Below are 16,526 nucleotides of genomic sequence, written 5' to 3'. Positions count from 1 at the left end.
TTTTTTCACCTTCAAAAGGTGAGGCTTAGCCGTCAAAATCTAATCAAATTGCAGATAAAAGTGAAGAGTTTTGAATTGATTTCTTTCTAGCTGGTAATTTTGTGGAAGGAGTGTGACAAATATTATTCAAAAATTTATCAAAAATTTTATTGGAAAGTATTGCAGAATTGAAAAAAAAAAAAAGAAAAAAATATATAATAATAAGTGAAAGGTTTTTTTTTCTTATTTTGAATAATTTTTGTACTCACCAATAGTTTAAATTTGCATTAGTTAAATCTAATTAAAAACATAAATAGTATTAATTTCTTCATTAAATCTAATTTTATGGTTAACCAATGTTCAATTATGAGTTTTTTAAACTATTCCGGTTATGACGTCACTCCGACTATGACAATACTTTGTTGACAATCCCAAAGGTGTCATGATAACGAGGATGAACTGTATTATTTTTTTTTTGTACATGACTTTGACCAAGGGGAAAAAACACATTTGAACAATATTAATTTTATTATTATTATCATTAAATTTATAAAGGAGTACTTCCTCTTAGTGTTAAGAAATAAGTGATCCTGGTGTAAAGTTATCCTTGTTAGTAAATTTCTTAATTTTGATGCCTGGATTCTCAATCCTAGGCATCAAATTTTGAGTCTAAATTTCTTTTACTTCACAACTCATAATAATTAGTACCTATGATACAAAAGAGGTAATAAAAAGAAATATTTTATCTTTTGTAATGCTCTTGAAACACTTTATTTTATTCTCTCCTACATGTGTAATATTTTTAGTTATTAGCATTTCTTATCTTTGTATATATAACTGATGAGAAAAAACAAAGTTAAAAGTTAGCTTTTGTGCGATGATTTTACATCCATAAGTTCACACCTTTCTATGTTGACAATGGGAAATAAGAAAAAAATAATGAGATCCTTCCCTTCTTTAGTCTCAGATTTTTACTACTATGGATTGAAACTGGTTGAAAATGTGACAAGCATGTAAACAGTTGATGAGACTTATAGAAGTGTATATCATTTGGCTAGGACCCGAATTCAGGATCCCACATTGTTGACATTGGATTAGATTCCATTATTAGCATACTATAATTTCCTATCTAGTGGTGGTCAAGAAATTCCATTATATTTTTATTAATAATTGGTGACCAATTTTATTTTGAAGTAATTTGAATTTTGTACTGATGTGCAATTCAAATTAATTTTTCTGATTTCAGAAATTTGTACGTATTACCTACACCCCTGATGGACGGACGATTATCTTAAACGTTTTGAAAAAGAAAGATGAAACTAACATACCTAATTAGCCATGCGTTTTATATGATCTTAATATGTTTTTGTTAAAAAGTTTGTATTTGTTTCAAGGGAAAAAAAAGTCCACTGATAGAATTTAAAGAAATACATCTTACGTAGTAATAAATATTTTATCATTACGTATTAAATCAATATGTATGCACATTTTAAGTTGTATTAAATGTCTCTCTTTTGTTACAGGGACTAAATTTTCAGCTTGCAGCAGTTCTTCTTTCCTTAGGATTTTACACATACATTGAACATGGTGAGTAAATATGTAAAACATCTTTTTGTTTTTTGTTTACGGTTTTAATTTTTAAAACAGTTCCATGTCTCACTTATTTATGTAGCACTGGCAAGTTTGCTTGTAGTGCCAGTTAGAATGTTCATGAAGAAAAATGTTAAGAAGCCACTTGGGTTCTGACTTAGGTAAATTAATCTAGGTGCAGTATCTCAGTAGATTAATTGAATTGACAGGTTTGAAAAGGGAATAAGGTCAAAAATCGAATATTTGAGAAATTAAAAAAAAAAACTATAAGTTTCGTAACTTTCATTCGATATTTTCCGGCTTTGTACAAGAGTTTGCGATCTCAGTTATGTGTTAGGTAGTTTCATGAAAAAAAACATTGGAACTATTTAGAATTTTTCTAGATCAGGTAGAAGTTGTTGGATTTATTTCCTTCGTAAAACTTATGACATTTATCGGAGTAAAAATAGCAACAGCTTTTGAAATTTGTGAGAAATTATTACTTTAATTGAAAATTACAGAAGTGAAAAAGTTAAATTATGAGAAGTATATCTTAAATTTTAAAGAAAAAAAAAACACAAAATCAATCATCCAGGTGATCTTCATCCTGGTGAGATGTAATAGGCCAAGTCGCCACGACGTCGTAAAATGGTTTCTTTTCGTCTGGAATGTAACGAAGAAGTTTTTTCAGGTCATCCAATTTTTTAGAATTTAGTGTTTTAAGCTGGATCCGTGGGGAATTTCACATTAGTTCTTATTTTTTGCAGGAAGAAATTTTTTTTGACAGGGCCGGCAATGAATTCACAAGTAGTTACTTATCCTGCAGTTGAAGATTCACGTATTAAATGTCTGTATTTCAAAATTGCGAATGTCTCCTTTTTGTCAACTTTATGAACACCTCTCCCCCACCCCCTGTTGTGGGAAACCTCAAACTTCAGACACTTCATCGGAATCTCCCTATGACATTGTTGTAGTAAATAAGTTAATAATAAATAATTAATTAATCATAGTTTGATGGAAATAACGGTATAGACTTTGACACACTGAAAAAATGATCATATAATAAACATTCAAAATAGTTTTCTCAATTGGTAAACTGCTCACCTATCGCATCAGTTAATTATAAGTTCTAAGAAGGAAATAAATCCGAGATTTATTTCCTTCTTACACCTGACGCTAAATTCAATGCTCTATAACTATCTATAGGGAATGTTTTTTGTTTATTTCTTACCACCTACGTGTAGATTTAAGCTAGGAGATATTTTAGATTGCAAAAAAATTTTTTGGTCATTTTTGGTCTTTATTCCCTTCTTAAACCTGCCGATTCAATTCATGATGTGACTTACACACATATACATTTTCTATTGCAAAAATGTATGTACAGCAGTTGTATGTACAGCAGTAAGCTTCACTGTGCAGGGTTCGTACGGGTCATGGAAATCCTGGAAAGTCATGGAAAAAAATAACAGAATTTCAGACCTGGAAAAGTCATGGAAAATTGAAATTTTCATTGAAAGTCATGGAAATTTATTCCAGGTCATGAAAAAAATGTCCTGGACAAAGAGAAAGAAACAGCAGCTAATGGAGCATTAGAAATCTTGAGTGATTTAATAGTATAGCACATAAAAGCCTTTAAAAGTGGAAAATTGAAAGATTCAAAAATCAAATCTGAATTTTGAAATCTCATTGCGTCCACTTCTGTCGTAGCCGCTTGCCATTTTTTGCGATGTGATTTTACTGCCTGGACATCACTTATTTTGAATTTTCTGTTATTTTCAACACTTCTTATGTTTCATATTCTGTAGTAGCAAAATTTCACGTTCTTAGTTTTGCCAGGCCTACTCAAAAAAAAAAAGCAATTCAATTGCATGCGAGTTCGATTCCATCACCTGTAAGGGCTTTATTATTAAATTTATCAGAGTTTATCTTAATTTGTTGAATGTTTTAGAAAATAAAGATCTCAAGTCAGACGATAGAATACAGAAAAAGAGGACTTCTAATGCTCTAAAACAGTAGTGCCCAACATACGGCACACAAAACTAATTCATGGTGACCCACTTCTACATTCAATGTCGAGAATTAAATGTGTTCTGGAATTTCTGAACCTATTAATTTATATGCATTTGAAAATATGCAAATTTGTAAACAAAACAAATATACTTTGGAATCAGAAGATTGATTCATTACTGAATGGTTTTTTTCAAAAAAAGATTTGGTTTAGAAACATAAAGAACTAAACTATGTGGCTTTACTTTAAAGAACCAAAATACTGTCAAGTTGCGTGGATGATTAAAGGCACTGTTGACACTAAAAGGTAACTTCTGAAGCAAATTTATTGAAACTTAGTGATGACTCATTCAACCTTTGTCCCATTCAATATCATTCTGCCTGTTTTTTAAAAATATATATCAGATATTTAAGCAGCATCATATTCGCTTCAGTGCTTTTTTACTTTTCTTAAATTTATACCATGAAGACAAATGAGAATAGTTTTTTAAGTGTGCACTTACATATTTTCCATTACGAGTATGTGCTTCAATGAGGCTGTGGCATTCATATAGACGTTTTGCTAATGCTCATTTCCAAATATTACCAAGTTTGAGATTAAATAGTGCTATTCTCTTCGTGTAACGAGGTCGTGAAAATTTTCATTGAAGTTATGAAAAAGTCTTGGAAAAGTCATGGAATTTTTTCATCTAAATAGAGTATGAACCCTGTTCTGATACTCAGGGGGCTTTGTTGAGTTATTACTGTAGGGATATTGTATACAGTGTAGAGATAAAAACAGTTCGAAAAAACCAAAAATTGAATTTTTTTCAACTTTTCAGGAAGTTTTAGCTGAAATTTTCAGCAAAAAGTGATAAAATTAGTAAATATCATACTTAAATTTTGATGCTATTTCCTTCTCCCCCCCCCCCTTCTTGTATGTTAAAATACTGTCTAACTTCGATAATGCAAGTCGTTGTATGATAATAAAATTTGCGTATATAGATCAAAAAACATTTAATATTTTTTGCCCAAAAAATGAAATTTTTTCCACAAAATTTTCTCAATAAAAACAATTATATATTTATTTATTTATTTATTTGAGTGTCCTAAAAAAACGAAAGTCGGTTTCTCAAGTCACACATCCTCTTATATTTTTCCTTTTAGATCAAAACAACTGTAAAAAAAGTTTCATATAATTTAAACAACTGCTACCCACACACATGCTGACTTGCGCCTGAAAGTGTAAACCCTATACTAAGCAGAATAAGTTTTTTTTTTTTTTTGGAAGTTGGAAATTTCATGTTGATAAAAAATGTTGGCTTTGTAACCCAACATGTACCACAAAAAATATTTATCCAAATTGAAAAATATTTAGATGGCCATCAAGAGGCCTAAAATTTATAATTTTTTTCAAAAAATTGATTTGTTTTCAATGTACCTATTAAAGAATTATTCACACACATTTAAAAAATAAAATATCAAGTTAAAAAATTATTAGAGAACACATTTTCAAATCAATGAGATTTTGATGTTGGCCTCTGTATCTCAAGCTTTGAAATTTACCACACAAGAAAAATTTACTTATCTTTACTTATATTACACAATATATTAATAAAATTATTTTTTAATGTATAAAAGACGTATTTCTTAAATTTTCGCTGCTTGCTTAGACTTGCTTGTTGACTTTTCATAAAATTTTAAATTTTTTTAAAATTTCAATCGAAAAAATGTTGAAAATGAAAAAATGAATGCACTTGTTGTTCATACACTTATTTTTATATCATTTTCTTAAATAAAAAAAATAAGACACTTTTATGACTGTTTTCTTGAAAATTATCCGATCGTTAAGGGGTTAATATCTCTACCATATATTTGATTCAGTTGTCTTTTTTTTTTTTTCAGAATTTTTCTAAAAAATTGTTCCCAATAAAATGACACTAAAACATTTCATTTATTAAGCAAAATGCGAAACAGATAACGACTTGGTTACCTTAACTCAATTTTGTTCAAAAGTGCAGGTATGACTACTTTTACTACTGTGCTTACCACAGCCGTATAGTTTACTGAAACTCCAGCGTGAGTTTTGTTTCAGCTTTAGAAACCATTAGGCAGTTTGGTTTGGGGTTTCTGCTAGAAAGATAAAGAAAAACCAATTTAGTTTTGATTTGGACTTAGACTGGATTGGAAAAAATCATACTTCAAAAGCTTTCATTTTCAGACAGTAAACTTACATATTGAAAGGTAGGGAAATCCTACTTAGTTTTCTTTCAAACAATATCAATCATGTTTGAATGTCAATGATTGCTATTATTATTTCAAGTTTCAAAGGCAATTAATTTAAAATAGAAAACCACATTGTTATGAGTAGGTACACCTTGCCCAATATTGATGGTTGAACCACGATTTGACTTATTTCTTGTGTTTGACCAAAAAAAGAAAGCTCTCGGTTATAAAACAAAACGACTATTTTTTTCCAATGAAACTTACTTATTTAATGTTTAACCCTTTATATGTTCCAAGAAAAATGAAGAAACCCTATTTTTATTCATAAAAAATCAAATTTTGAATTTTTTCTAATTTTTCCGGAAAAAAAAAACGGTTTTCTTCCATCACTTCAAAATTTCCGGAAATTTTACATCATTAATGGAGAGGCAATATTTGTTTTTTAATTATTGTCTATGATGTTTTACCCTAATTTTAATTTTTAAATTAAGTTTCTTTTTCCTTAGTTCCGAAGTTTTCTTTTTTTTAATACTAACTTTTTTAATAACTACTTTTATGTCACTATTTGTAAATAAAGTTTCGTTCAAATGAACTAAAAATATTTGTGTGACTTGAAACTGTTGATATCTAAATTTTACTCAAGATGAATAAATATTTTGTGTGCAAATGTCTGGCAAATAAATTAAGTTTAGCAGTGCATCAATTGCAAATTGAAAAGTTGCATAAATACATACAGCAAATAAAATTTCATTGAAGCGAACTGAAATTTTTGTGTGATTTGAAACCCTAACATCTAAAATTAACCGTAAATGTCTCAAGATGAATAAATATCTTGTGTATATTTTGGTCTATTTGTTCAATTTCTAATTTTACCAAACTAAACTATTTTTTGTATTATTATTCAATTTTTATTTCAAAAATAATTTCATTAAAAATAATAAAGATAAAATGTCTAGCAAATAAATTAAGTTTAACAGTACATCAGTTGCAAATTGGACAGCTACAAAGCTCTTTAATTCATTTGATATCTTTCATTCACAGATAAAGTTTGAATTTTATTAAGTACAAAACTGATTAGTTTCATTCATAGCAGTTTTTTTCTCTTTCTTTTTCAATGTTTCTTGCAAAAATGTCGTACCAAACAAATTTAAGAATGAGATGTTAAAAAGATCAAAATAAAAGCTCAGCAGTTTTAACTTATAAGATCATAATATTCATTTGATTGATTATGTTAATCATCATTTAAATTGTAGTTTCTCTTTATATTCAAAATAGTTTATCATTTGTGCCTAATTTATATATACAGTGGAACACCGTTTATACGTTTCTCTTTTATACGTTTTTATCAATTACACGTTTTTCAAATTGATCCCTGCAGAGTCTAATACACATTAATGTTTACCTATTATACGTTTTTTACATTTATATGCTCTTTTCATACAGTCCCTTCAAAAACGTATAAATGGTGCTTCACTATATTTTGTTATTATAGTACAACTCTTCAATGCGGACACTAACAAGACAAATGTTTTTATTCTGCAATAAAGGGGTACACAAAAGGGAACCTCGCTCTGCTGTGCCATCGTGGGCTTCCAGAGTACTGACCTTTCGGCCGGGGGCAATAAAGGGGTGTCCGCTGGACAGGGGTTCAATAATGTTATTTGCCTTGGAATCAGGAATTAAAAATTATCCGCATAAGAGAGGTTTTAGTGTATTATGTTTGACATTTTGATGTAAAATGTATCAATGATTTTTAAAAACTTGTTTTGTTTCAGTTCTGAGAAGGAAGTTGGCTAGTATTTTCAAAGCATGTATTTTGGCTCGAAAGTGTAAGGCTGAGTGCAATCATGCCTATAAACATGTGAGTTGATGTTTTTAAATAGATTATTAAGGTTATAAACTTAAACTTTCTCCTGAAATTTAAAAATACCATTGCTCTCTATTTTCCCTCTGTCTTTGAACTTATGGTGTTCTTCCCATTGTATATCATTTTGAAGCCTTTGCAGCAGGATGCTTTCTAATATTACTCAGCTTTTACAGACATTTTTTGCTTCTCAAAACATTGCTTGCTTTTAGCTTTCTATGTAGCACAATTTTCGAAGTTTGAATCATCCTCTTCAGTTCCCAAACAACACTTCTGAAATTTCAAAATTTGCAGTACTGAATTTACATTTAACTTTCTGTCTTTTTTATTTTTATCTAAGGAAAAGGAAATGTTTGAATATATATTGTACATATATATATATATATAATGTATGTATGCATGTATGTATATATATGCTCATTTTTTCCACCCTGAGCAGTGGCGTAACTAGGGAGGGGCGGAGGGGGCAGTCCGCCCCGGGCGGCACTTTTTGGGGGTGGCAATTTCACTTTTGATGCGAAAAAAATATATCGCGTTTTCACAGTAAGGAAATCATGCTTTTGATCTATTACTGGAGGCAAACAAGAAGAAAAAGTGTTCGAATAGTAAGGTTTTAGTACGACTATGATAATAAAACTACTGTAATACAAACCATGTGTTTTTCTTGTATATATCACAGCAGAGTCATTCCATGTCAAGTGACCTAGGCGTCCCCACTCGACCATCTTCGATTTGGATGAAATTTCACAAAGGCGAAGAGATGCCTTTGGAACTAACCTGTGCAAATTTTCAGCTTCCTAGATCTAAATCCTGAGGATCTAGGATCGCCGAAAAAAGTGATCCAAAATGGCGGATCAGCTTTTTGTGTGAAATTGCCAACTTTAGACTAAATTTACAGGAAGTTTTATCACACTGGAAGCCTGAAATTTTAGACGCTTAAAGTACGTTTGGTCGTAAATATGTTCAAGTATTTTCGTGAATTTGAGCTCATTAGATTTTGTGTAGCACGCGCGTGAACTTGTGGAAAAGGGCGATGAGGCAAGATTTTCCTGGATTTTAAGTTGTCATAAAATCCAAACAAAAATAATTCAAAAGTTCTTGCTTTGTGATTCCATTGTAAAAACACTTGTTTTTAATGGGTTACAGTTACAGAGCTTAAATATCTATTTTCTAAACGATACTGTCATTCAAAGTGGCTATCAAAGCCGTTCAAGTGAAAAATAGCCTATATTCAAAGCGTCATAGCTCAAGTTTGTCACCTCGCATCTTCTTTTCGTTTAAACCATTAGAAAAAACAGATTTTTTCCTTTCAAAATAATATTTTTTTTTGATGGTGTTCTTTCGTTTAAGGCGAAAAAAAATGAGCTCGAAATTTGTCTGTCGTAACGAATTGCGATGTTTAAGGGCAGGTCACGGAAAATTTTATCACACTGGACGCCCTGAAATTTTAGGGGCTGAAAGTACGTTTGGCCGTTAGTATATTCAAGTATTTTTGTGAATTTGAGTTCGTTAGATTTTTAGTAACATGCGTTTAAACTCGTGGAAAAACGCGATTGGGAAAATTTTCCCTACATTTTAGGTTATCTTAAAATCTGAACAAAATTAATTCAAAGGCTCATGCTTCGTGATTCCACTGCAAAAATACTTGTTTGTAATGTGCCACAGTTGCAGAGCTTAAATATCTATTTTCTTAAAAAATATTGTCATCCAAAGTGGCTATCGAAACCGTTCAATTGAAAAATATCCTATTTTCAACGCGTTGTAGCTGAAGTTTGTCATCTCGATTCTTTTTTTCGATAAGACCATTAGAAAAAACAGATGTTTTCCTATCAAAATAAGTTTTTTCTTCGATAGGGTTCTCTTAAATAGTGGTTTAAAAATTAGCTTGAAAAGCTCTTTGTCGCTCGCACGAGAAAAGCTGGTTCCTCAATGTATAACGGGTAGTGATTGCCTTGGAAACGGGTTTATGGTGGTTTATGGCAGCTACTAGTCAGAATTAGTTTTTCATTCTTCTTTTTGAGAGTTAATCTTTCAAGTTAAATAGGATACCTGAAATTTTCTTTTAATAAAAGGAGTTATTACAAACGATTTCTCTGACAGATTAAAAAATAACGTTAAGAACAAGTGTATGGCAACAGCTTGAATAATAATAATTTAAAAATCGTTTGCTGCTCAAAAAAAAAAAAAAATAGAAACTATTTATCGCTTTTCTTCTTCAATTCGATTATTTATTGTAAAGTTGGATACAAAAAAATGTCTTTACTTGGCCTATCTCATCATAATATGTTATACTTATGTCGACATTGCTGGGAGATATTCGAAATGCTTTCTAGTGAGTAGTCATTTTTCATCTGCATTACTTTATTTATCAAGCATGGTTTCGATAATAGACATTAGTAATTTATTTTGGTTTACTTGTACTTTTCAATTTATTTACGTTTGAATTTTTATTAACTTTCAATGGAATCAAATAAAGGTGACGATTTTTCCCCATGCTCCATTGGACTTATAAATGATTCAAGTTGCCATTTAATGACTTTTAATTAAAAAAAAAAAGGATTGAAATTGATTCGCGATCTTGATCCAGATCACCAGAATTTGCTATTTAAGCATACTCGTCGAACTTTTAACAATGTATCAACAATATGTTTGCACCAAGAAGCACTGCTTTTATCCCAATATGAGTACTTGCAAAAATGCTGTTGCAATCCGTTTCAAAATCCTGGTCATTCTTCGAAAAAAAGTCTAAGAGCTTTAAATACATCTACAATTGATCGACTAAAAAAAGTAACAAAGAAGGACTTTCTACCTGGTCAAAAATTGTCTATCAGCTGTCGTAAAAAATTAGGAAGTTTGACTTTATCATTATCATCATCCTCATCATCTGATTGTGATGAACCAGTTGAAGCTACCGAAAACTAAATCGCAGTTTAACAGCCATCGGCGTATCTCCTTTGAAATTTCAAAGAGTGAGTAAACGGGATTCAGAGGGATATGCAAAACGCAAAATTGCTGAGACACAGATCTTAATCGGAAAGAAAATTGCAGCTTCAGGTAATTTAAATGCTGCAATTGTTTCACAACCTAGTGCTGCCATCATACAACATTGTACAGATTGCTCTGATTATGCTGAGCTCCTAAATGACATCAAAGATAAATTGAATACTTCGACAAATCGAGATGAAAAACTACAAATCTTAACTTTGGCTCCAAGCAGTTGGTCAATTAAAAAAGTAATGTCCGAGTTTTGTGTTTCTGAAAGAATGATCAAAACGGCGAGAAAGCTAAAAGCAGAATGTGGTGTGCTTGCCTTGCCAGCCAGAAAAAGGGGCAAAGTTTTGTCTGAAGTGGTTAAAAATCGAGTAGTTAGTTTTTTTGAAGACGATGAGTTTAGCCGCATTTGCCCAGGAGAAAAGGATTATGTATCTGTTAGGATAGGAGGCGAGGAAAAACAGATGCAAAAGCGTCTTTTGCTTTCCAATTTGAAGGAGATGTTTGTTTCATATCGTGAAAAATTTGACCCAGAAGTTAGTTTCTCGAAATTTTGTGAACTTAGACCAAAGTGGTGTGTTACTGTTGGCTCATCCGGAATGCATACTGTTTGCGTGTGCACTGCTCACCAGAACGTTAAGCTTTTGCTTTCAAGTAGTCTATTGAAAGATGATTATAAAGTTCTTTTATCAAAAACTGTGTGTGACATTGAGTCCAAAGACTGTATGTTGAGAAAGTGTGATGAATGTCCAGGCAGAAAAGCTCTTGATCTCTATTTATCGGAAAGTTACAGGAATATTGATCCTGAGGAAACTGTTGAATTCAAACAGTGGGCTCAAACTGACCGTACTTTGTTAGAATCCAAGCAAATGACAGTGGAAGACTTTTTGGAAGAACTAGCAAGAAAACTTTTTGATCTATCGGTTCATTATTACATTTCAAAACATCAAGCAATGTACCTCAAAAGTGTTAAAGAAAATCTGAAATCTGACGAAATCGTAACTATATTGGATTTTTCAGAAAACTATTCGTTTTTAATCCAAGATGCAGTTCAAGGATTTTATTGGGAGAACAGTCATGCTACACTGCACCCTATTGTAGTCTATTTTCGTGATTCCACTGATAAAGTGCAATGTTTAAGTATGTGTGTTATAAGTGACTGTTTAAGACATGATACAATAGCTATTCATGCATTTTTGACAAAAGTGATTGACTTCGTAAAATAATCAATTGCGGAGATAAACTATGTTATATACTTCAGTGATGGGCCATCTGCTCAGTATAAAAATTTCAAGAATCTAGTCAATCTTTGTAATCACTATGATGATTTTGGCATTAAAGCAGAGTGGAACTTTTTCGGTACTAGCCACGGGAAATCACCTTGTGATGCCATTGGTGGTACTGTTAAAAGATTAGCAACTCATGCAAGCTTACAGAGAACAAAAAATAACCAAATTTTGACACCAACCAATTTGTTTCATTTTTGTGATAAACATATTAAAAATATTGATTTTTTTTTTGTTTCCAAAGATGAAATTGAATCAACCAGGTTGATTCAGGAAAAACGGTTTCAGAACGCATCTTCTGTTGCAGGAACTCGAGAAAATCATCAGTTTCTTCCTATCGACTCGAATCAAATACGCATAAGAAGGGTTTCAAACAATTCTGTATCCTTTATCGGACAAGTTTCTCATTCAGGAAAGATATTAAAAACTTCTGCGTCAAATCTTCAGCCGGGGAATTTTGTTGCTTGCATTTACGACAATATGTGGTGGATTGGTAACGTTTGTGAGGTTTCAATTGAAGAACATGATGTTTTGGTAAACTTTCTGCATCCGAAAGGCCCTGCACATTCATTTCATTGGCCAAAAGTAAGAGATACGTGCTGGATTCATGAAGATCACATAATTTCAGTCGTACCAGTATTAAGCACCACACCATTTCGTAAGCAGTATACTTTTGCAGAATCTACAATTAAGTCGATTCAAAAAAAGTTCCAGACATTCAAAAATTATCATTTTTAACTTTGGTTTGAAAAAAGACAGGGGCAAAAGTGAGTTATATGAATATTATAACATTAATTACACTTTAGGTAACAGCGTACCTCATGATATACGCAAAAAAAAAAAAAAAAACTCAATCCCATTTTATCTTTCTACCTGAAAGAACACCACACTTGAAAAACCATATTACGATAGGAGGAAATTTGCTTTTTATAATGGTACAAAAAAAAAAAAAAGATCTTGACAAATTTACGCTACATTACATTAATATCCTCCTATTTTTGTTGCAGATGATCTTTATGCGAATAATAATTTTTTTTTTTTTTTCCTTTTTCATTTTATTCAGAACAAGGTATTTTTCTGTTTCTGTCATATTTAATTTGCAAACTTAACTCTTAGAAAGAAGAATGAAAAGCTAATTCTGACTAGTAGCTGCCATAAACCACCATAAACTCGTTTCCAAGGCAAACACTACCCGTTATACATTAAGGAACCAGCTTTTCTCGTGCGAGCGACAAAGAGCTTTTCAAGCTAATTTTTAAACTACTATTTGAGAGAACACCATCGAAGAAAAAACTTATTTTGATAGGAAAACATCTGTTTTTTCTAATGGTCTTATCGAAAAAAAGAAGCGAGATGACAAACTTGAGCTACAGCGCGTTGAAAATAAGATATTTTTCACTTGAACGGTTTCGATAGCCACTTTGGATGACAATCTCTTTTAGAAAATAGATATTTAAGCTCTGAAACTGTGGCCCGTTAAAAACAAGTATTTTTGCAGTGGAATCACGAAGCCTGAGCCTTTGAATTAATTTTGTTCAGATTTTATAATAACCTAAAATGTAGGGAAAATTTTCACAATCGCGTTTTTCCACGAGTGTAACCGCATGTTACACAAAATCTAACGAACTCAAATTCACAAAAATACTTGAATATACTAACGGCCAAACGTACTTTGAGCCCCTAAAATTTTCCCCCTAATTAGTGTGATAAAATTTTTTGCGACCTGCTCTTAAACATCGCAATTCGTTACGACAGACAAAATTTCGAGCTCATTTTTTTGGCCTTAAACGAAAGAACACCATCAAAAAAAAAATTTATTTTGAAAGGAAAAAATCTTTTCTTTCTAATGGTTTAAACGAAAAGAAGATGCGAGGTGACAAACTTGAGCTATAACGCTTTGAATATAGGCTATTTTTTTACTTGAACGGCTTTGATAGCCACTTTGAATGACAATATCGTTTAGAAAATGGATATTTAAACTCTGTAACTGTAACCCATTGAAAACAAGTATTTTTACAATAAAATCACGAAGCAAGAACTTTTGAATTATTTTTGTTTGGATTTTATGACAACTTAAAATCCAGGAAAATCTTGCCTCATCGCCCTTTTCCACAAGTTCACGCGCGTGCTACACAAAATCTAATGAGCTCAAATTCACGAAAATACTTGAACATATTAACGACCAAACGTACTTTAAACGCCTAAAATTTCAGGCTTCCAGTGTGATAAAACTTCCTGTAAATTTAGTCTAAAGTTGGCAATTTGGCAAAAAAAGCTGATCCGCCATTTTGGATCACATTTTTCGGAAATCCTAGATCCTCAGGATTTAGATCTAGGAAGCTGAAAATTTGCACAGGTTAGTTCCAAAGGCATATCTACGCCTCTATAAAATTTCATCCAAATCGGAAATGGTCGAGTGGGGACGATTTGAAAAATTAGGTCAGTTGACATGGAATGACTCAGCACTATTGTTTGTTTGTTCTCTTCTTTCGTCTGAAGCTACAGACTGAGGGAGGTGGTTGTGTAAAGTCAAGGGACCATGTTTTTGTTCTTTTCTTTTTGCTGTTAAGGTTAATTACTACAGAGGAAACAATAAATTTCATAACTTTTCGTTATATGATGAAGCTACCACTTGGTTTTAAGTAAGTTCCCAGGAAACCACCGTATTTAGAAAAAAATACTTTTTTTAAAGGAAAGTGACAACAAGAGTAAAAGGAGAAAGGTCTCAAATGGTGGGCGATTTCTTGCTCATTTTCAGGGTAGCATTATTTGTATTAACAATTGCTTTGATTGGTCATTGACTACAAAATTTTCACTGAGACAGAATGAATTTTATGTTCATTTTATAAAAAAAAATATTCACAATTCGAATCATAATTGTTTGTATTACTGTATTATATCAAGTAATTCCTTTACACAATGAGTTTCGCATTTAGTCATTTATTTTAAGAAAAGGTTTTTAATTAGTAAAACGATCTCTAGGCAAAGCTTAGAACATTTGGACCTCCATTAGTGAAAAAGAAAATCATTCGAATTTGGTAATATAGCAGTTCCGGATCTAGGGAAGGGGGGGGATGAGTCTTGCTCGTACCTGGATGGCAACTTCTGAGTTTGTCAACATTAGGCGAGTTGGTCAAGCACAGATCCAAAAGGGAGTAATAAATCCCTTTGAGAAACCAAATCGACCCTAAATTTGCGTTTCTAAAACCTAAAGTTAGGAAAATTTCCCCAACCTTTACGCTTCTTCCTATTGTCGCAAAGCTTAAAATGCAATTTCAGGACTTTAATTTTGAAAAAATTCCAGAGGAGAGTCACTTACTATCCCTTCCTCCCTTGATTTGTCCAAACATAGCCTAAAACAGCTTTTTGGGGGGCGCCATTTACACTCCCCCTTCCCTTTTTGTTGTCTAAAGTGTGTCAAAGATAGCTTTAAAATGTGTTTTGGGACTTCGATCAACTGAGGATAGCTTAAAATTGCTTTGTTAAACTCCCAATAAATGTCACATTTTTGGAAAGAGTAACCGAAACTTCCTATCCCTTAGCGTCACCAAACAGCCCAAAAGTGCAGTTTTAGGCCTTGAGTCTCGAAACATTTCCAAGGGATAACGCCCACCCCAACCCTTCACATCTCATCTTTTACCCTAATATTGATTATTGAGTTTTTCTAACTTTTAATACCAACAAATTCACGAGGGCGGTCAAGCCGTGACCCTTCCTGTATAATGATTAAAGATAGTCTAAATGGGACATCAACTTCGAACTTTAAAATCCCCATCTTATCCAATGTCACCAAAAATAGCTTAAAGTTTGGTTTTTGGAACTTAAACTTCAAAAAAATTCTAAGGTAGGGACCCCAGATGTGCAGTAAATCACCTAACGTCATAACATTTGGCTCCAAATTTCGTTTTTAGAAATTTCTGAGGGAAGACTGCAAACCCCCTTTTTTTAACAGTGAAGAGCTTAAAATGAGCAACAGTTTTGAAAAAGATTTCAGGTGGGAAACCCCCATCTAAACTCTCTCATTACGTTGTCCGTCAAACAATGGCTGAAGTCGCGTTTTTAGGACGTCATTTGAAAAAGTTTCAAGAGGAGACAGAAAAACCATCTGACTTCCCAACATTTTTGGAAACAGTTGGAAACTGTTGCCCTAAAAGATAGCTAATAATTGCGCTTTTGAAACTTCGTCATCGAAAAATTTTCAGAGAGCTCCTGAACGTTCCCTATTCTCTTTAACGTCATCAAAGATAGACTAAAATTGATTTCAAGTTTGAAAATATTTCTGCAGGAAAATCCAGTCTCTGTTGGAATTAGGGGAGACCACTACACCACTAGACAGCCTCCTACATTTACGTGTTTTTCTGTTTAGTTGAAAAACTTTCTGGACAGCTCCCCCGGACCTTCCCCAATATCTTATCGTATCCAAAAATAGCGTAAATTTGCTTTTTTTAACACTTCAGTTTTGGAAATTTTCCTTGAAAAGTCCTGACTCCCTCATGTCACCAAAGAATGCGTAAAACTAATTTTAATTTTTTAAACAAAAAAAAGAAAAAGAAAAAACCCTTGTGGGAGCTCCAAGCATCTTTTCTATAAGTGTTACTAAAAATTGCTAAAAATTCCGAATTTTG

The 16,526-nt window shown here is 32.1% G+C and overlaps 1 protein-coding gene across 1 annotated transcript in view; it reads left to right on the top strand.

The window, feature by feature from the left end:
• LOC129221351 (protein-serine O-palmitoleoyltransferase porcupine-like) overlaps positions 1–16,526 on the top strand; it is a 53,239-nt gene that overhangs the window by 29,437 nt on the left and 7,276 nt on the right. Inside the window, exons 8-9 of the mRNA XM_054855822.1 lie at positions 1,503–1,566; positions 7,536–7,621. Of these exons, the coding sequence (XP_054711797.1) occupies positions 1,503–1,566; positions 7,536–7,621 (150 nt within the window). The remainder of the gene's footprint in view (positions 1–1,502; positions 1,567–7,535; positions 7,622–16,526) is intronic.

The sequence above is a fragment of the Uloborus diversus genome, chromosome 4 (assembly GCF_026930045.1).
Source record: "Uloborus diversus isolate 005 chromosome 4, Udiv.v.3.1, whole genome shotgun sequence".
NCBI classification, from domain to species: Eukaryota; Metazoa; Arthropoda; class Arachnida; order Araneae; family Uloboridae; genus Uloborus; species Uloborus diversus.
This window is presented reverse-complemented; position numbering and strand designations above follow the sequence as displayed.